Consider the following 19979-nt stretch of genomic DNA (forward strand, 5'->3'; position numbering starts at 1 on the left):
TATTTAATAAAGATCCAGAGGGCTGAGATAATAGGGCAAAATTTAATTTGTTCATGTAAATCAATACACATTTCTGGCTAGAACCAGAATAATCTCAGGTAGAATATTACCTTCAGTTATTTTCACTAAATTACATTGACAAATTTCTTGGATAAGAAATGTCAAAAGGGGACATTTGGTGGACATGTTTTTCTTTTCTTTTTCTTTTTTTTTGAAAAGGGCAGTTTCTTCTGTCACTGAATATCCCAAGCTCATCTTCAGGTATTTGCTTTTACACTAAATACATTAAAATAAGTCTTTTCAGAATATGGCAAACCCACATTCTGGAAGTCCACAATAAACTCCTCAGGCTTTCCGCTTTTTCTTCTGCATTTTCTTTCCTGATAGTGCCCCCTTCTGGGCTCCTCGCACCATACCCTTAAATTGGCCTTGAAGCTTCGCACGCTTTCTAAAATAAAAACATAACATGTATTTAGCAACATAATTGACTCAAATAAAAAAAATAAAAATAGTATCGATATATAAAATTAGCTGTCATACCTGCGATTGAGCTGGGCCTTTTTCAGTGGGATATACGCATAGGGATCAAGCTTTCCTTTCTGTTTTATGTCTCCTTTACCTTTCTGTAAAAAGAAAGTATTAGAATTTGTATTTTTTGTATTATTTTTGTAATTTATAGTTACTATACAATTTTATACTCTACCTTTGACTTGTACTCCAAACCAGTGTCTTTAGATAATGGTCTGTGGATACCAGAACCTCCAGCTGAGAAACAAAATCTTTGTTTTAAAGAAATGTTTTCAAAGGCAAAAACTTTTCTTTACAAATGTTATTTTTACCTTTATATTTTAACTCTGGCTCAATGTCCATTTCCTCATCAAAGTCGTCATCTTTAAACCGTCTTTTCTGTGCCTTTTTCTGAAATCAAGACACAGCAATTATGAAAATATAAAATTACTTAACCAACAGACATACAGTTTGGGATTCTTACACTTTTAACGCCTGCCTCTTCAAGAATATCATCCATTTCTCCATCTGAAACATGTATGATGGTAACTTGATGAAAATGGCATTAACTTATCACATGCACATCACAAAAATAGACATGCAGTAACGATTTGATTTATTTATTTTTTTGAGGTGACATCTTTTTCTTGTAACAGTTTATGTGTCGTTGTTGTTGTTGTTAATGTAACTGCTTTTGTATGTGACACTCGGGTGCTATGCCAACAAGGATGTGTAGGTTCTATACGTCAGTTACTGGCAGAGACTGTATAAAAAAGTGGACTAAGGGAGAGTGACGTCAGCCATAGTGTTCGGCTCCACTCAAATGAAGCTCTTCGAGGCTAACAGTTATAGGGGCGAATTTGGAGCCGAGTTCCATACTAGGAATTCCGCCTGCGAGTGTAATAGTAAAAAAGAGCCAAACTGGAGCAAAGCTGCTGACGGTAACGCCTTGTCCAGCCCGCACTGCTGGTTTGGCAGAGGCCGAGCGTTAGCAACACTGTCAATCAAACCTTTGGCTGACATTAACAGGAGTGAGCTTGGGAAAAGAAGGCGGCTGATTTATGGGTTATTAATGTTCATATCTTGAGTTACGGACACAATAGCGAAATATAAATACCAGGACCATGCAGAGCGGGTCAATACAAACTTCTAAGACTAAAATGACAAGCCTGACAGCAGCAGTTACAAAGAGGTGACAGTTTTCTAATGTAAAGTGAATCGGAGCCAGAGTCGCCCATGATCTCTTCCTATTTGGAATGCAGAGGCTAGCAGGTTAGCGCTCCAGGTTAAGATAAATTCCTGTTTCCTTACATCTGAATGCTACAGTTGTTGGGTTTCAGATGACATCGAAACATTCTATAATATTTAATATAGATGGGGAGAGCAGAAAAAAAAAAGCAGCATTTGGGCTGTAATACAAGAAGTTAATGGGTCTAGTCACTCACAGAAATCATCAAGTAAAACATTTTGGAATTTACCGTTTAGATATTTCATAAAGTACAATGTTATAGGTAAATCTGGAAATCTGAAAACCACAAATACCTTTTTCTTTAACATTGTCCTCCTCTTCTTCTCTGATGATGAGACGTCCATCTGATGTCACCTTGAAGCCATGTTCTTTCTTTGTGCTCTTCTTCAGCTCCGGATTCGTGGCTACAACATTGGAAACAAGTATGAGACAAATATTACAGCAGTGTAGCGACGATTTTGAAGAGATATTTGTTGGTTTATTCACCTAGGACTCTCTGGGAAACCTTCGGATCCAGGAAGTTAAGTGGATCATCTTCCTCTCCTTCTTTGAGCCAGGCTTTAGCTTTGGGTTTGCCTGCTTTTTTCTGTGCTTTTTTAGGTTTCGCTTCATCCTCCGACATGTCACTGTCAGATTCTGCCAGGATGTCCTCAATACTGATAAAACATGTATTGCAATACCTTGTCAACCATGTTTTCCTCCAAACAAAACACAGATTACTGACAAAATGCAGCCCTGTACCTTTCACCCTTGTTTTTAGGCGTTTCTTCTTCCTCGTCAGACTCGTCCAGTTCTTCTGCTGCCTGCTTTTTCCGTTTATTGCGAGCCTCGGCTTTTCGGATATTAGCGAGAACTTTGTGGTGCTCTGCAGGCAGCATGCTCTTTACTAAATCAAATCTAAAAACAGAAGAAAAAACATATTGTAAAAATGCCATTGTAAAAAGTACACTTCAGAAACATAATACAAAAAAAAAACAAAAACACATTTACTCACCCAAACTTTCTAATGAATCTGGTAAAAATGTTCTTTAGTTTGGTCCTAAAGTGCCTCCTTACATCATCTTTAATGTTCCCAATGCCCTCCATCTAACAATGCAGTGCACACAAGTTTAGTTATAAGGCAAACTCTGCGCAACATACAGTACAGAAAATGGGTCGTACCATGACAGTAACGTGGGAGGCCAGAGTTTTGGGATCCATGACGAAGAGAATGACTTTTATGAACCCAAGTGCGGCTTTAACAATCTCTCTCGTTCGGGAAGTCAGCAGCAGACAGATGTTGTGTAGAAGCTGCTCCATAGTACAAACCTCTATGGAGTCTGAATATAAAAACATTTTAAAAAATCAATTCAAATCTATTAAAAAGTGAAACCTGTTGATAGGCCTGTCATGATAAGTAGTACATCGAATTATTGTTCAATACACAACAGATGGAACAATATTTTTTGGAGGTCAATATTTACTGTGGGGACTTTGACAAAACGTTTCTACTAGTGCAAAGACATTTTTCCGTACTATGATCAGATTTGAGCTGTGGAAGGTTGAATTATGAACTTCTATAACTCATTAAGTGTTTGTTTTTTGCAGCTCAGGTTCATTAACCATTTACATTTAGAATTTTTGGAGGGAAATCCTGCTTTAGGGTTTACATGTCCGTGGTATAATGGCATTCAATATGGTCTTTTATCATCTATATTTTCTTCAGCAATATATCATACTTCAAAATATGTCATCGTGGCAGGCCTAGCTGTTGTGAAGTAGTTATTGTAGATTTTCTTTTTACCTTTGTACTCGAACACCAGTCGCGTCAATGCTAAAACTGTACAAGTGATCATAGTGACTGAGCCAGTGAGTCCGGCATAGACCAACACCAAGTACTGGTCCATGGCATCTGAAGCAAGAACAAAAGGAACGATTACGACTTAAGTCTTTACACTATAAAAATAAAATGACTACTTTTATATAATATTCATTTTATTACCTTTTGGGTCACTACAGAAACGCATAAATGCATTTCCTATCTCCACCAGAAGGTTATAGGCATTTTTACGGGCTCCAACAGACACCTCTTTTGTACAGATAATAACCTGAAAGAAATATATTTTGTCATGATACCAATCTCTTGATGTCTCTGCCTTTTATTTTATGTAAAAATGTACCTCCGGCAACAGAGCAGCGATAAAGTCTTTGTGCTCTTCTCCAAGTCTTTTTACAATGTGAAGTAGGCACTTCAGTCTTGGCTGAGGGAAAAAAAAACAATATACAGATAAAACATGATCACAATCTAGCAGGTTTTATTTTATTTTTCGTATGTTAAGTGGCCTGACCCGTTTCGCTGGTGAAGATGCGTTTTTCAAAGTCTCAAGCAAGCTGACTTTAAGTGTTTCTAGACTTTTAATTACAAATGATTTACACTCTTCACTCTCTCCTCCACACAGCTCCTCTAGTACACGATAAGCCTTCTTCTGCATCCCTGGCTCCTTGACCTGTGAATGCACACATCAGGTGAAGATTTTAAACCAACAACAACAAGGCTTCAGTAACAAGTCTAACAACAACACTTACCTCTAAAAATGGCTTCATAAATTCAAATGTTTTTGTCATTGTGACCTCATCTACTAAGGGTATCATGGCAACAACTAGGTCCATCATCGCAAGGCTGTGGAGAAAATGGAAGTGAATATCAGAGCACATAGTTATAAAGATACTGAAAGTAAAGATACACGTACCAAATACATATTCTGTATAGGTACTTACCGAGTGAACTCTGTGTTGTCTGCGCTACTTAATCTCTCTGTGGCTTTGGCCAAGAATGTACAAATCATCTGGAGAAAAAAGGAAAATTGGACTTGAACTGAATGTTGATTTGGCAAATGTAAAGAACTGTATAGTTTGTATTGAAATTCTGGGAAAACGGTGGTGAGTATTCAAAGTACAGAATAGTTTAGCATTAATTTATGAACCCTAAATTACATAACAGAAACAACAAAACTAAAACTGAAAATTATCTTGTTTAGCTTTAAGTTAGTGAGAGCTAAACAGTGGTCTACATCCAACAGCATTCACCATCTGGAAACCTTTCAACTCACCTGTTTTTCTGTTACAGTTAAATACACTTTGATTGTATCGAGCACAGCCATTCTATAGGTGCCAGACTCCCCCGCAGGCGGCTGCTGACTGTACACATTAAAAAGAATTGGAAGAAAGTTTTTGGCGAACTTTCCCACTTCTGCTTTTTCCTCATCTGCAAAAAGATACCACCGCCAATTAGTGTTAGTATAATGATGAGACACTGCTTCACAGATGTGTCGCAGTGCATCTTTACCTGTTGTGCAGCTCTTGTTGATAATTGTGCGTAAGGCCTGGCACACAGTCAGTCTCAGGTCTGGTTGCTCATTAATAGCTGTGCCAAGTGTGCGGGCAATGCCTTTAAATGATGCTAAAAGGTCAACACAACCAGTGCAGAAACCAGGAAGCATGGTCCAAATCTGTGACAGATTTTCACAACAAATTTGTCAAGAACTTCTTTTAACTTGAAACATCAACAGTTACACCACTCTACCTGAAGCTGCAGTGTTTGGTAAACTTTAGCCTCAAGTTTCTGTCCCGCTTGTTCCAACTCCTCAGCTACAATGTGACAAAATCAGATCAGCAATTTTTGATTTAAATATTAAAGATTAAACAAAATAAACTCTTTTGAGCTTTAAGCCATGTCAGAATGTCATTACCTCCTTAATAACATACCTGGAGTTTTGTTTCATTCACACATGTTTGAGTAACCTTTTATTAGTGTGTCTACATCTCAAAAGGTGAAAATGCTCAGTTCCACCAAGTTAACAGCTACCTTTTACGTTGAGTTGAGTAGAGATGAGAAAGGGCTGAAATCATCTAAATGACAGTGTATGGAGCTTATAAACACAGTGGAGCACTTCCTATATTAACACATGACTATGGCAATAAAAGTCTTCTGATGACATCACAAAGTGGAACAGAGCGTTTTCTGTTTGAAAGAAGAACTCAGCCTAAATATGCAGGGTTCGTGTGTTAGCCATGTGCAAATGAAACAAAACACAACCCAGGTGTGTTTTTGATTATGTTATGTTATTATAACATAGATCAGAAAATAGTGTAATATGGGCCCTTTCACATTTGCAGTCACACACACATAATTATACAGTTACATAGACATTGTACAGCTCATCAAAGTCAGAAAATTACCTCTCTTTTTGAGTGTTGATGCCAGAGGAAGAAAATATGAATTAAAGAATCCTAGTTGGGTGTTCCTCACATGATCACGAATAACAGGAATCAACCAGCTACGTGGAAACTCCAAATCATCACTGGCAAAAAACAAAAAAACTGTCAATAAAACTAGACTGAAAATAAAGTCTACATTTACAAAAACATAGTATGTATATATGTGGGCTTACTCATGGCCAGTGATGTTCAGTGGTACAGTTCCCAGCACAACTTGAGGGCCCATTGCTTCAACAGCAGCTCCCACAGCCAAATCCAACTCTCCAGTGAAAGAAAAGTGAGGAGTGGAGCGCAAATCTGCCAGTGACTGAAGTGACTACACAACACATTTATACATGGTCAGGAAATTGCATATAAATATTTATGAATTGTATTATCTGGCTTACTTTACCTTGGTCATGATGGGGTGGGCCTTTTTTCCAGCAACTTTGTAGAAACAGCCCAGTACCTGGAGAACAAAGGGCCAGGAGGCATGGAAGCGGTACGAGAGACCCTCTTCTGCTATTCTGAACAATAAAATATGCAAATAAATACATGATTTTTGAGTATGATGATAATTCAAATCTGTTTTATCTGTAAATGGAGTAGGAAGCATCAGGTGGACGTACTTGAACATTTTGCAGATGTATGAGGAGTTTCCTGCTGAAGCTGTAGTTGTGATCAAGCTCATTTCTTCCATGTGAGGAGCAACACACTCAGTCAGCAGGGTCTGAAACATAACAAAAGAATAGTTACACATACCGTAGATACTAATACATACAGAACCAATTTTGGAGGTCTGGACATAAGAAGATGGTTACCTTGAGTGTGTTAGTGGCTGCAGAAACCACTTGTGTATGAGGGGACAACAGGCAAGAAATGGCAGCAGAAAAGAGTCGAGGGAGATGTCCTAAACTTAATGAACTCTGCAAACTACACAAAGAAACATGAGCTGTGCATGCTGTTCACAAAGAGTCACAATATGATGTAATAGCAAAGTGTTATTAATACCTTGCTAGGTGAACATGGGCTTTTTCCATAACTGTTAACCAGGCCAGCAGTGGCTGCAGATCATTCTCACTGGGCAAGTAATCATAAAGAGCCTAGGAAAATTACACATTTTAACTCCAAAACGGGTGGTGAAATTAAGAACATGATGATTTGAAAATACATACTGTGATAATCTGTGCATTCAGTTCTGGGGACATGGTAGAAGGTTTTGGTTTGCTGCTAAATAGTTTATGAAAGGCTTGCATGGCACTCGCAGTTACCAACTGTTAGAGACACATAAAGTGGGTTAATGAAATGCAGTGTGTGGATGACCAACATAATCTGACTGCACTTTTGAATATTCCCTCACCACATGGCTCAGTGTCATCACTCGCAGCAGGGTCTCACAACAGGATTTGACTGCCCCAAGAGGAAATGTTCCCATCAATTCTTTCAAAAGCCCTAGTACATGAAGTGTAGTGGTGTCTTCTTTGCTTCCTAGGTCAGGGAAAAACATCTAATTACTATTGTATATAATGTACATATATTTTGTGGTTTAAATCTGCTCTTGGGTTATTGTGTCAGTGGAATTATTATTGTTTACCGTCTATTTTTACTTCAGCAATATATTGCATTTCAAAATCGTGACAGGCCTATGTATACAACCTGCAGAATATTATAGTCTGCAATAATAAGTGTTTTGACAAAGTAGTCACCTCCAGCTTTCTCCATTTCTTTGATGCAGAATTTTGCTGTAGTCATGGCAACAGGATGATGAGTAGGTGCATCATCTTTAAACAGAAAATCACTACCTCTGAGGATTGAGCAAACACCCTGCTGTGCTGCCTTACGCACCTGAAATAGAGAGATTCAAGATGAAAACAAATTAGCAGTTCAGGAGGCTAATTGATAACAAAACCATCTTTACCTTTGGCTTGCTGTGTACAGTAAAACTAAGTAGCCCATGGTAAATCTGGAGAGTGGATGGGTACGTCCATACAGAAGCCTCCTGCTTCCTCAACAGGGTGGCTAGGCATGACAGAATCTAAAAATGGACAAAGACACATTTGAAACTCAAAGCTTTATCTGTAGACTTTGTGTTAGTTATCAGTATTGATGTTATTCCTACCCATCGAAGTGCTGACACAGAGTCACTTGTGGCCTGTTTAGACATGACATCCATCAGAGCTTTGCTAGTGTCTGAGAACTTGGAAATAAGAACAGGAGTAGGAACTCTGAAATAAAATAAAAAGCAGTCTAGGGGTCACAATAAAACTGCCAATTATTATGAAGCTAAATGATTTTATCAACAAACCTTTTCATGACAAGGTTAAGGAGATACGCAACCGCCGCTTGTGACTCTCCTGTATCAACAACTTCTAAAGTAGTCATCTAAAAACAAAATAAAGCTGGTTACATTTCCTGTTAGTGTTCAAAGTATGTGCAAAAACCAGTACTCACCAAAGCAGCAAAATACTCTGTTTCTGTCTCTTTACCGCCCTGAGAACGAATCACCTCTGTAACAGCAGCCAATACCGCACAAATCTAGAACAAGTAATACACAAGTTGAAGGGGAAGGGAAAAACTGATAAAAATAAATAATTAAGATATGCCTTTATTAGTCCCACAGTGGGGAAATTCCAAATAATAAATATATGGCAATCCTGGTGCACCTCTTTGTGGGCAGCAGAGTTGGATTCCCAGTAGCGCTGTACTTTCCTGAAGGTGAGGTTTGAGCAGTCAGACAAACCACTGAGGAAGGTGCCAGAGGTCCGGTCTGACAGCGCCTCCTCGGGCTCCTCCTCCATACTGCAGGCATCTTTACGCTCCTTGACCTCCAGCGGACCTGTCTGCAGCTCATTGTGCAGCTTCAGAGCATCAACAGTCAGATCACTCTTCCCTGCCAGAGATGAAATGCAATTAGAAGTTTAAAATGTCATAATAACGATAATAATCTCTTCCATTGGCATAGTACTTTTACAATAGCAGACAAAGCTGTAAAATACATTGAGTGAGGATAAAGGCCAGTTTATACAGAAATGTGTTATTGTATGTCTCATGTTGTTTAAATGGTCAAGGTTTTCCACTGATTGCATATATGGAGGGAGTGAAGGGGCCTGAATGAAGTAATGTATCCTATTTTGAGGACTGACAAATGTTTTGATGCAACTGCTACAGCAAAGAAGGCAACCATAATATAATAGGCTGCACAAAAGACATTTAAAGGGGAGAGTTTATCCATTATAAGGGACAAGAGACACTTTTTATCTGTTGTAGTAAACTGACTCCTAATGTAAACTGTAAAACAATGTTTACACTGAGTTAGATTGTAATTACATAGAGGTAATCGTTTTATAAAAGCTGATGTTGCTGCCAGTTGTGCTGATTAAGTTACATGACAAATGATAAAAACATGCCGTGTAGTATTTTAAAGCAGTAGATCGTTGAGGAGGTGAGCAGTGAGCTAATGGCATAGCCCTGACCCACGTGCAGGATCTTACCACTGGGGCGGCTGAAGAAGCGACTTTTTGCTGCTTGTCTAAACCTGCTCGCCTGCGGGTTCGAGTCACTGCTGTGTCCTTTCTTCCATCGTTTGAGTTTTGAACCTGTCCCAGACCGAAGTTTCCCCGATTTCACCATTTTCGATGTTGAAAATATCACATTTGCTCTACGGTCTGCTAAAAACCAGATGACTCTGTCGCTCAGAGAATGACGTCACAGCCTTCTCACGTGGCTCGTGCGTGATTCAGTGTTTTTGCCACTAGAGGGCGCTGTTTATATTGTACTTTTTCATATCAAATCAAATCAAATCAAACTTTATTTATATAGCACTTTTCATACAAAAAAAAAAAAAAAAGTAACACAAAGTGCTTTACAAAGCATTAAAATCAGTCCCACCCACCAAACCCACCCAGCCACCCGACAGCCCAACAACCCAACCCCAACACATCAATAATCATAACCAAACAACCCCCCACCCCAACACACGCTCCCACCCCCCACCTCAACACATGTTAAAATACCTCAGTTTCATTTAAAATATGTTTAAGTGGAACAGGCTGGATAAAGATGAACCAGATGAGAAAGCACCACCAGAGGAACCATACATGTTTTATGCATGATCTTGAGCCATGCTGATGTGCCATGGACCCATAATATGTACTATACATTCGGATTCACATTTGTGAGTTTTTGTTCTCTTTTAATTACAAAGATATAACAAACTCAACATAAACGCAACTTTGTGGTGAGTTTTTAATTACAGTTACACTGGCCACACCATAGCCTCGTGAAAAGTATAGCGCACTGTGCACATCAGGACATAACAAAACATATATTGTGTATGGAATGAATATTTACATGTATTAATTTGTCAGGCATCACAATTACATGAATTATGACAAGAATGTGACTCTATCAAAGGAATGGAGATGGGTTTGACCCAAAGACTGTATACAAATATACATCAGTGTATCAGGTTCATAGAAATGAAATCTTTTTCAATCACAATATATTATTGAATTCCACCAAATAAGTTATTTTGTTGTTATTTGTATTTGATTTTGATTTTTGATTTTTGTGTGATACTGTGAGAGTTTGTTTTGCTGACTCACTAATATTGGGTCCAGACAAAATAGTTAATTTTTTGTCTGGATCTAAGTATATTTGTAGTGAAACTCACTTTTGCTTTTTTAAATCAAGGTACTTTGTTACTAGCTGACTTTTATTGTGTGTATTATTATTTGCCAGAGGACACATGTTGGACCGTTCAAACTCAAAGCAGTTTGTGCCATTTGTATTTTTGAAACAGGTACAATAATCTAACAACAGTAAATATATGGAGAAATGAATCAGTTAGGTGCAGATCAGTTTAAGTATAGAATGTTTATTCACGTGAAATGTTCATATTCTGGAATGTTTTTTTTATTTGAAATGTAATTTATTTTAATGTATATTTAGAATATAAGAGAGCTGTACAACTTTCTCTGAGAGGATACATGTTGGACCCTTCATACTCACAGCAGTTTGTGCCATTTGTATTTTTGAAACAGTAAACCTCCTGAAGCGGGACTGTACCTCTGACATCTTTACCAAAACACCCAGAACACGGCGCAGAGCCATATCAAAAGGGGTGGATCAATTACATCAGGTATATACAGTCTACAGTTTGACCCCAGACAGAGCATACACAACTTACACTACAGAGAGGGACATGTAAACAGTAGAGGAAAAATGTATGAAGTCCACAGACAGTTACAGAAGAAGAAGCAGGCAGACAATGGTATGTGCATCCTAGTTTTCTAACATAATCTAAAGTGATTCAGTGCTTATCCGTCAAATTGTTATTGGAAGAAGGTAAAATACAAAAAGGAGCAATAAAAAAAACATTACTTCTGTTTATAAAAATACACAAAAGTCCACTTCAGTTCCAACTGAGAATAATTTCAAGCTTTACAACCTTTTCCCCTGCATTTCCTTTGTCTTTTCTTCACTGGGATTGTCACTTGGGGATAACAGGAGGTGGTGGATTTGTATTGACGATCACTTGGACAACAAAGTCCTTCTGGATCTTGGCATCTTGCAGTCGAGTCTTATCCGTCAGCAGTTTCCCCGAGAAGAACCATCTCTGACAAGAAATATCTATGTCTTCATGCTCCTGAAGCTGCTTCTTTAATTCTGCAATAGTGTCAACCAGACTGGCCGTCAGGCGCACATCTTTCCCTGTAAGAAAGTTAGAGTTGAATGAATACAGTTCAGCTTGGATCAGATCAGAAACTTGCAGATTTCAAAACATACCCGTTGACAGGCGCACTCGTAGTTGAAATTCCTGTCTTGACACAGGAGTTTGAGCCTGTTTTTGAGTGTTGTCTGGGACTTTGCTGTCAGTAGATGTTTCAGAGATGAGGTTGACAGGTGGGCCAAGAGTGTAGGCCGGGAGTTGGTAGCGGTTTCCTAGTTCATCGTAGCTCTCAGTGAGCGAGCCTGTGAATGGAAGAATAATCAATGTTTCAGTCAGCAACATGGAAATAAATAATAATCACACACTACAGTTTTCCACCATCTGAGTGCCTGGGGCCAATAAACCCGTTAATGCAGTGGAATGCTCCACTAATAACTGTTCATGACTGAATCAAAACAACTCATCATTAGTGTAACTGTAAACAAATAGCCCTGATTTCTCTGTGCTCTGCTGTGGTTTAAGTGTACGTTTTGATTCACACTGGTCACGCAGCATTGCTCCTCTTACGTAACTATTACAGTAGTAATCCCTGTAACATGGAATTTGGCAGACTGTCCACTGACTCTGTCAGAATGATGCACTTGTCCTTGGATTTGCATTACATTTAGTGCTTTTGCATTAAGTCCAACCACATAACTGAGGTGTCACTGTTCATGACACATACCGTGAGGCAGAGTGATGCAGGCTCCATCCACTATTGCCTGTGCTAGCTCTAGGTCATTGCACTCAGCCGCTAACGCTGCCGCTCGCAGAGCATCCCAGATCTCTTTACGTCCATCAAAGGCTGGAGCTGTGTCCCAAAACTCGTCTCTTTTACTCCTGAGCTGGCCCTCAGTCATCGGGTAGTCACTCTTCCATTTTGGGCGCTCCTTCTTTAGGGGCTCATTGCGCCCTGCAAAATGAACAAAGCTATGTTATCTCAATATGTTATTCTCAATGTGGCATCACTTGTTTAATTTGACGTAAAAACATTTTTGCGTTGATTAGCAGTGTCTGCTGTTTACTTGTTAAGCCTTAGGGAGTTCAAATGAGGCCAGACCATCATCTTAATTTCCCTACAATATACAGACAGGTATACAGCAAGAATGTACAAATGTACAGGACCATTGGCATGTACTAAAAACTTATGTTTGCTTAAGGGTGAAATCAAAGTGATTATTTATATTCCAGTGGATTACAGCAAAGGACAGACTCGGATACATGTGGTGGTGTGCACATACACAGGCACACACTGGTGGATTATAGGCACTAATCAGGTTCCACATAACAGGATTTATCTGTCTCTATCCCACGAGTTACTAGTTGCAGAGATGAGGACACTTTGACCAGTGAAATAAGCAGAAAAAAATACCCTTGATGCAAATGCATGAATAAAAGCAATAATCTACAGTATAATGCTTATTACAATTGTTGTACGATAGATAAATAATACAAATAAAATAAATATTGATCTAAGAATATGTTTTTTAAGAGCCGATGCCAATACCATGTTTTTTGTTTGTTGGTTTGTTTGTTTATGATCTTGACTTAATATTTTATTATATTGCTACAGAAGCAATTGTGTTGTTATACCATAGCATAGAACATCCTTTTTCAAAAAATCGTGAAGAAAATGCTGAATTAAAGATGAAGCTTTTCTGTCTCGAATCTGCCTGATCTTCTAATCATGCTGGGAGGTGTTTTACATGTTTAAATGGTAATTACCCAACACTAAAATATTTTTTTTAAATGACATAATTTCCTTTTAGGTAAACTATTGTGTTCCCTGTAATGTTTGTCCTGTCATTGTGGCAGTGTTTAGTACATACTGCACACTGTCCTTTTAAAGTGCTAACATAACTTTGTAACATAACATAACTACTGTTTTACAAGTCTGTAAAAGATGCACAAATATGTTCTTAAAAAAACAACAAACAAATGTACCAGACAAGCAAACTAAAACATCCAGTAAAAATGCAAAGTTACTTACGCTTTAGAAAAATTTTTATTGGTGAATGTGGAGCGTGGTAATAAGTGTATTCCCGGGAATTGGGCACTCCCATTGTAGATGATGTTACAGGTAAAATAAGAATCAAATTACATCCACAATATTAAATCCGACTGCGCTGCACTTGATCTGGATGTGCTGAAGCTCAGGCTATTGTGACAATTCCTCCAGTGGGTTAAAAAAGACAACAGTGACTCCACTTATATCCTTCAAACAGCCAAAAATAACTCAAGATCAATTCATGGAAAGAGACTCTCGAATAAATAGTGCAGGTATGTGCAGGTAACCTCAGCATCTCGCACAGGAGCTGGGCTGCAGGCCTGTAATCCTATGATCCCTATTTAGGGACAGGACACAAATAACCAGAAACAACACACTAAACCCATTAGCATACAGTCTGTTTTAAGGTGTTCAAGGTACATGGGCATGATGCCCTCAATAAATCAGAGATTTTGCACCATATTTGTTAAATTGTAAAATTGTGATTGGCTTTAAATGTTTCATAAAAAATATCAATTTTTCAGATGAATGTTTGTGTGACCCTATGTAAAATGCAAATCAGTAAGTAGGTCAGAACTTGCATTCAGATGGTTATATCCCAGTTGTGCAGCTCAATACATAATGTATGGGATGCCAACAAAAAGCACATAGCTCCATTACAGAACTGGCTTGTAGTTGTTATCAATGATCTTCCCTGGTATCTAGCACATAATAATACATTTTCAGTCACAAACCTCTGTATATGCTATTAGGTTAACAGGTACAAAAATCAAATGCAAATAACTGACAAAAGATCTAGTTTTGTTGATGCTTTATGAAACTGTATTTGTTCTTTATAATATGGTTTTATTTTTATGCAACTATTATGTTTTATGAATCTCCATTAGTTTTTGAATACCCTTCTTACCAACAGATACAAAAATAGTACAATCAGTGCTTGCCCAGAAATACTTACCTCCACGTTTTTTGCTTCGGGTGGAGGTGCGGACACTCCCATGTCCATCAGTCCTGCTCCTCCCCACACAGCCTCCCATCACTGTCCCTGGACATCAGCCAAAACATTTGGTTCATTTGGTGTCTTATTGTTTTAAACACAAAACATGACGGTGAGGGGTATTTTGAACAGTCCACAGCCTGTTTATAAGGTAAACAGAATGAGACGTCCATGGAGGATGAGAGTGACAGCTCAGCAGCTCTGAGGTCACACGAGCGCATGTTTACGTCACGTGTACTGCCAGCTGACTCGGACACGCGCCTAAACCTTATCCACATTATTTATCTAAATTATGATAAATATGTAGGCCTACTAGCAAAATACAGTCAGATATACATTTTAGACACGCGGACAAACATTCTCAGAGCAGAGGTGGACATGTTGAGGGGACATTTAAGGATAGGAAATTGTAATATTAAGCAGATAAAAGCTTACCAGAAATCCAGTCAGCTAAATTGTGCATCCGTCTGCAGTTTGCTTGCCACATCCGAACTAAATTGAGCTTTCGCTTTATATCCAAGTGCCAGTCCGAAAATGCAAGTCAGCAAAACAAACTCTGCGATATAAAGACGCAAGAAGCGACGGTTCAACAACAAATTATCATCCAACCAATTTTAGAAGTGGACCAAGTGGTACCAGAGTTTGAGTCCCCCAAAAGCAGTAAAAGAGGGTGTCCCCCTCACACGGTCCTCACATCGCACTGCTCCCGACTGAAATAAAGCCTCAAGGATGAGTGTGCGCATGCGCAATCCGCATGGCAATGAACAGGCTACACTACAAAACTGATCCAAATGCACAACAATTTACAATCAAACTAGAAAAAATGTCTATCAGTTTAAGTACATTATTGCTGTCGGGGTAGCCATATAATTTGGTCTTTTCAAATTACCATGCACAAGGAAAATAAAAAATAAAACAGCAATTTGTATTATACATTGATATCACTTCAAAATGTACTGTACTGTTTACCTCATGAAATATTTAGCATTACAATGCTTTTTGCTTCTTCTTTTTTTGAGTCCATCATATAGCCTTTCCATAATATCTTATGGTCCATTAACAAAATGAATTCTTTCTGGGAAAATATACACTTTTAATAATTGCTATTTTTACATCTCAAACCAAAGGAAAACTTGATGCTCTAACTGTGATGTAATACAGAGAAAACCCTGCAGATCAGATGTGAATGCATCAGTTAATCCCCTTCTGAATCTGTGACGCAATACGGTCTGCCAACTGACTGAAGAGAAAATATACACACACATAAGCACAGGAAGACCAAGAAGAAGGGTTGGACAAATATAAAGATTTATTAAATTAACACATATAAGATGATAAATAACAACGGAATAAGTTGTTTAAAATAAATGATTTTGGACTTGATATAAAATTTTATTGGTGAGTGGTGAAGTTGTATCGCTGTGCCCAATCTTCACCATTTCTCTTTTCCCTTAACCTCCTAAGACCCGAGCTCTTGCATGACATACTTTATTAATTTCTCTTTGTTATTTAGGCTGATTGGGACCTGATGAAAAAACAAAGGATTATCTTTTTACATTATGTAGTTTCTGAGAAAAGTGATGTAAAACGTATGTCCTCATATGTGGACGTTTTAATCATTTTGATAAAACATTTGAATAATAATTTGCAAAAACTATTTATTAAGTGCCTGAACAGAGCTACATTTTCCCTGAGTAAAAAACAAAATGAGAAACAATAATTGTGCCTCTTGGAACAATGTGTCTCAAGTGAAGAGCTGCTGACAGGTGCAGGGAGACACATGCCTTTACAAAATAAATAAATAAATAAATAATAATAATAATATTCTGAACATTTGTCTAAACTCCTAAAAATATTTGTTGCTGTTCTTCTTCAAAAAATTTGCATTGTGGCCTAAATAAACCCAAACAGTGTTGCCCACATATGTGAACGCCAGGTCCTAGGAGGTTAATACAAAATTAACACAAGGTAAAAAAAAAAAAAAGATGATTTTGCCAGATATGTCAGTCAGTGCACAAGGCTTAATCAAACCTTTTTATGAAAACAGTAAGACCCTAGGAAGATCAGTTTGCAAATCAGGAAAAGGCAGAATGAAAAAAGCCACCGTCTTTGTCTTGAAAATACAGACCAATATTTGTAAAACATCCAAAGATGAGGTATTCTGAACTTTTTGTCATATAAAGCCAAAATGCACAAGTCTTTGTTAGCCTACTAGAAAGATCAAAGTAGGCAAATTGAGAAAGGTGACTTGTGCAAACTAACACAGTCATACAGGTATCAGATCCCGTTTGCAGGTGTATATGTCCCATTTTAAACCATCACCATAAGGCCGATGTTCAGAGGGAAGCAAAACACGTGTTACCCAATGACTACAGAAAAAAGGAAAAAAAGAGGGAAAAAAGTGTCATTTTGTAATATTTGTAAAAGTATAACAGTTTACAAGATAAAGATGAACTGATATGAGGATAAACCAAATTTAAGCCCCATACCTTCTCCTCTCCACGCCAAGGAAGATTTTCCAGTTATTTAGCCTTCCATAATTGAAGGGATTTTTGAAGATCTGAAACACACAGTATCAATCCAACATTTCATTTTTTTCCATCTGACGTCAACCAATACGTGTATGTATAATTAAAATTGAACTCACCTGTCCACGTGATGCGTACCGCAAGGTCTCGTTAAAATTGATATGTTTTTCAATGCTGGTCTCACCTCTGGATATCAGATGTGCGTGCCAACAAGTTAGCGCACCCAGGGATACTCCTACAGTGCTGCAAAAAAAACCTTCACATTTAGCAGCAGGATAATAACTATATGTTTTATTTTCTTTGAATGTTGTGAGAATAAAGTTCCTTCACAGTATGTTTTTCAGGGGAAAATACCTGGTCAGAACCCACAAGAAGATGATACACTTATTGAACACCTTATCCATAAATGTGTATGATGGAGCAGGGGTCTGATACTTAGTCTGAAAAAAATACAAAGACAAATTTATTTTATGTTACCCGCAATAGTGACTTCTGTTATTAACATTTATAAATAGTAGATTTTTGATTATATATACCTGCCCAGAAGGTAAAAGCCCAATTAAAGCACCAATCCCAGTTACAGGAACCCCTGGCTTTTCCAAATCCATATGTTTAATGCGCTAAAGGAAAAATCCACAGGCCCAAGTGTTAGGGACAGAAGGAGGAAAGAAAAGCCCAGTTTCTGATCACAGAGACAATTTAAGAAACACCAAAAGCAATGTGAGGACAGCCATCTTACCTCAAGAGTGTTGTAGGCATCTAAAAACAGGTTTCTACCACTAATACTGCAATAGACACAACCCATTGTCATGAAGAGGCAGAAGGAAAAGAAATATCTATGATTAAAATGGCCCACACAGTTATTCAGCCAGGCTGAGGGGCATATGTTAAGGAACAACACATGCGAAATAGATTAGAGGTTCAAAAAACTAGTTTGCTGTAATCTTTTGCTCAGAGTGCTTGATCAAGATACTAATGAGGTGAAGTTTCTCTTGAAGGACACAAAAATATACCTCAGAATCTGTATAGTTTAAATTAATTAGGTCAAGGTAGCAGGAAATGTGTAACTGTCACTGTTTACACTTGAAGGATACGACAGTGATGATCCATCTTTAAGATGCACCTGTTGGAACAGCAAGAACAATTTCTTTGTTGTAGTCAAAAGGCAAAAAAGCACAACACAATAAAGAAGAAAATTTACCGGTTGCAAATACCGCAGTGGTGTGTTCTTGCTGGCTTTGGTAGAATACATTTTTTGCATACTGATACAAATCGGATGTCACTTTTGACCTTGAAAAAATGTGAGTTAAGTTAAGAGATGCGGTTAAAGATAAAATATAAGCTAATGCAACTTACTGTAGGAGGGTGTCCAGGAGAGGTTTTGGCCGCTTTGTAATAATGGAAAGCTATCATTATGAGATTCCAGTGGCCATAGCATATGTGCCAAACAATCCAACCAGTAGAGTAAGTTCTAAGAATCATCGGGAGTAAAACCGCATAGGCAATGATCACAACACAGCTGGTTAAGATGACAACCAGACAAACAAATACCTTTAATAGAATTGAAAGAAAAAAGATTATTAAAATTCAACATCACACAATTTTGACAGTAATGTATTTAATCTGAAAAAATTCTACTTACCAGACCAAACCAGCGTGTTACATAATCTACAGACCAGAACACTGGCTCAAACGCAGAGTCAAAAACCACATCTGAGTCAGTGAGGGAGTTGAAGTAAAGCGAACGACTCAAAAGTTTGAAGTAGGCCCATCTTTCTCTAAAGCACAGAGGTAGTCTGCTCCTTGCTTTCCTGGTGCATGATCGTACAAGCATACACCGCACCAGGTGAAGAATAGGGCTGGGGCACCACCGCATTCTGCATCTGCGCTGTCCACACCTACAAAAGAAAGCAAGCTGTAATGAGAAACTGTTGAAATTATTAAGTACACAAAACAATTCAGGAACCTGTTGGTAAACAATCTACAATATGATCTGATCTATGACAATGTATCAGTATATTGTAATTTTTAAGATGAATAGCCTAATGATTTTAAACTGATAAACCATGTCAAATAGTTTATTTAACTCACCAGTGATTGATAGGAATGATAATTCTCTTGGAGCGTAAACAAAAGCCCAATCTGTTGAAAGGTTTGTTTCCTTATGTTTCTGAATATCTGCCAAGCTGGACTGTGTTAGCCAAAAGACACAGAAGTCTCGCTAGATCACATTCCAGTCTGGGTGGCTATGGGTGGAGATGGGTGGAGGTAACTGACTGACAGAGGTAGTGGGGTTTCAGACGGGCATATGATACAATACAATATTGTCAAAGGAAATGGACAAGATTAAAATTAACAAAACGTATAGGCCTAAATCACAATGTTTATTAAAAAAAAGGCTAGTGCTACCAAATCTCCTTTGTGTGTATGTGATGCAGTCTGTCCCATCATCAAAATCCCAGTTGATTGAAAATTATATTCGAAGCAAATACTTACGGATCCTAGGAGTGCGCAGATAATTCCTGTTCAAAGTCCTCAATCGATACATTAAAAGCACGGTACATTATTAGAAGAAACCCGTAAAATAAAGACGAACAAGGTGGAAGGCTTCTTACAGTTTACAGATTTGTATCCCAATCAATATTGAATGCGCATGCGCACCGGATCAGTGAAATGCATTGTGGTTGTTTGAGTCCAGGAAGAAAGAGGCTAAACATATAGTTTTATGAAAAATAGTTATAGTTGTA

The 19979-nt window shown here is 38.0% G+C and overlaps 3 protein-coding genes across 5 annotated transcripts; all 3 read right to left on the reverse strand.

Moving 5' to 3' along the window:
• Window positions 1-24: 24 nt before the first annotated feature.
• Window positions 25-9731, reverse strand: rrp12 (ribosomal RNA processing 12 homolog). The gene is made up of 34 exons (XM_033979879.2): window positions 9484-9731; window positions 8656-8882; window positions 8444-8527; window positions 8298-8374; window positions 8112-8217; window positions 7911-8027; window positions 7699-7837; window positions 7353-7480; window positions 7168-7266; window positions 7004-7095; window positions 6814-6925; window positions 6622-6722; window positions 6405-6519; window positions 6187-6329; window positions 5975-6096; window positions 5319-5383; window positions 5082-5244; window positions 4846-5000; window positions 4514-4581; window positions 4322-4415; window positions 4084-4242; window positions 3916-3996; window positions 3738-3843; window positions 3540-3647; window positions 2918-3075; window positions 2751-2842; window positions 2498-2653; window positions 2243-2412; window positions 2050-2160; window positions 992-1035; window positions 840-918; window positions 704-765; window positions 541-623; window positions 25-448 (listed from the first exon to the last, which is right to left on the reverse strand). The coding sequence occupies exons 1-34, from the start codon at window positions 9620-9622 to the stop codon at window positions 346-348; spliced, it is 3858 nt and encodes a 1285-aa protein (XP_033835770.1). The 5' UTR covers window positions 9623-9731; the 3' UTR covers window positions 25-345.
• An 830-nt stretch (window positions 9732-10561) lies between these two features.
• ubtd1a (ubiquitin domain containing 1a) lies at window positions 10562-15421 on the reverse strand. 2 transcript variants are annotated; one of them, XM_033979887.2, is made up of 5 exons: window positions 15140-15421; window positions 14666-14752; window positions 12388-12615; window positions 11780-11965; window positions 10562-11704 (listed from the first exon to the last, which is right to left on the reverse strand). In XM_033979887.2, the coding sequence occupies exons 1-5, from the start codon at window positions 15189-15191 to the stop codon at window positions 11484-11486; spliced, it is 774 nt and encodes a 257-aa protein (XP_033835778.1). In that variant the 5' UTR covers window positions 15192-15421; the 3' UTR covers window positions 10562-11483. The 2 variants fall into 2 exon arrangements, with proteins under 2 accessions (XP_033835778.1, XP_055083344.1); XM_055227369.1 differs by lacking the exons at window positions 14666-14752; window positions 15140-15421 and adding an exon at window positions 13693-13946 and having other exon boundaries at window positions 10938-11704.
• A 569-nt stretch (window positions 15422-15990) lies between these two features.
• zdhhc16a (zinc finger DHHC-type palmitoyltransferase 16a) lies at window positions 15991-19881 on the reverse strand. 2 transcript variants are annotated; one of them, XM_033979884.2, is made up of 11 exons: window positions 19729-19881; window positions 18875-19130; window positions 18589-18783; window positions 18434-18522; window positions 18327-18355; window positions 17972-18105; window positions 17769-17852; window positions 17587-17672; window positions 17352-17475; window positions 17194-17264; window positions 15991-17073 (listed from the first exon to the last, which is right to left on the reverse strand). In XM_033979884.2, the coding sequence occupies exons 2-11, from the start codon at window positions 19106-19108 to the stop codon at window positions 16971-16973; spliced, it is 1149 nt and encodes a 382-aa protein (XP_033835775.1). In that variant the 5' UTR covers window positions 19109-19130; window positions 19729-19881; the 3' UTR covers window positions 15991-16970. The 2 variants fall into 2 exon arrangements, with proteins under 2 accessions (XP_033835775.1, XP_033835776.1); XM_033979885.2 differs by lacking the exon at window positions 17769-17852 and having other exon boundaries at window positions 15992-17073; window positions 19729-19877.
• Between the last annotated feature and the right edge of the window lie 98 nt (window positions 19882-19979).

This window comes from Periophthalmus magnuspinnatus, chromosome 15 (assembly GCF_009829125.3).
Source record: "Periophthalmus magnuspinnatus isolate fPerMag1 chromosome 15, fPerMag1.2.pri, whole genome shotgun sequence".
Lineage (NCBI taxonomy): Eukaryota > Metazoa > Chordata > Actinopteri > Gobiiformes > Gobiidae > Periophthalmus > Periophthalmus magnuspinnatus.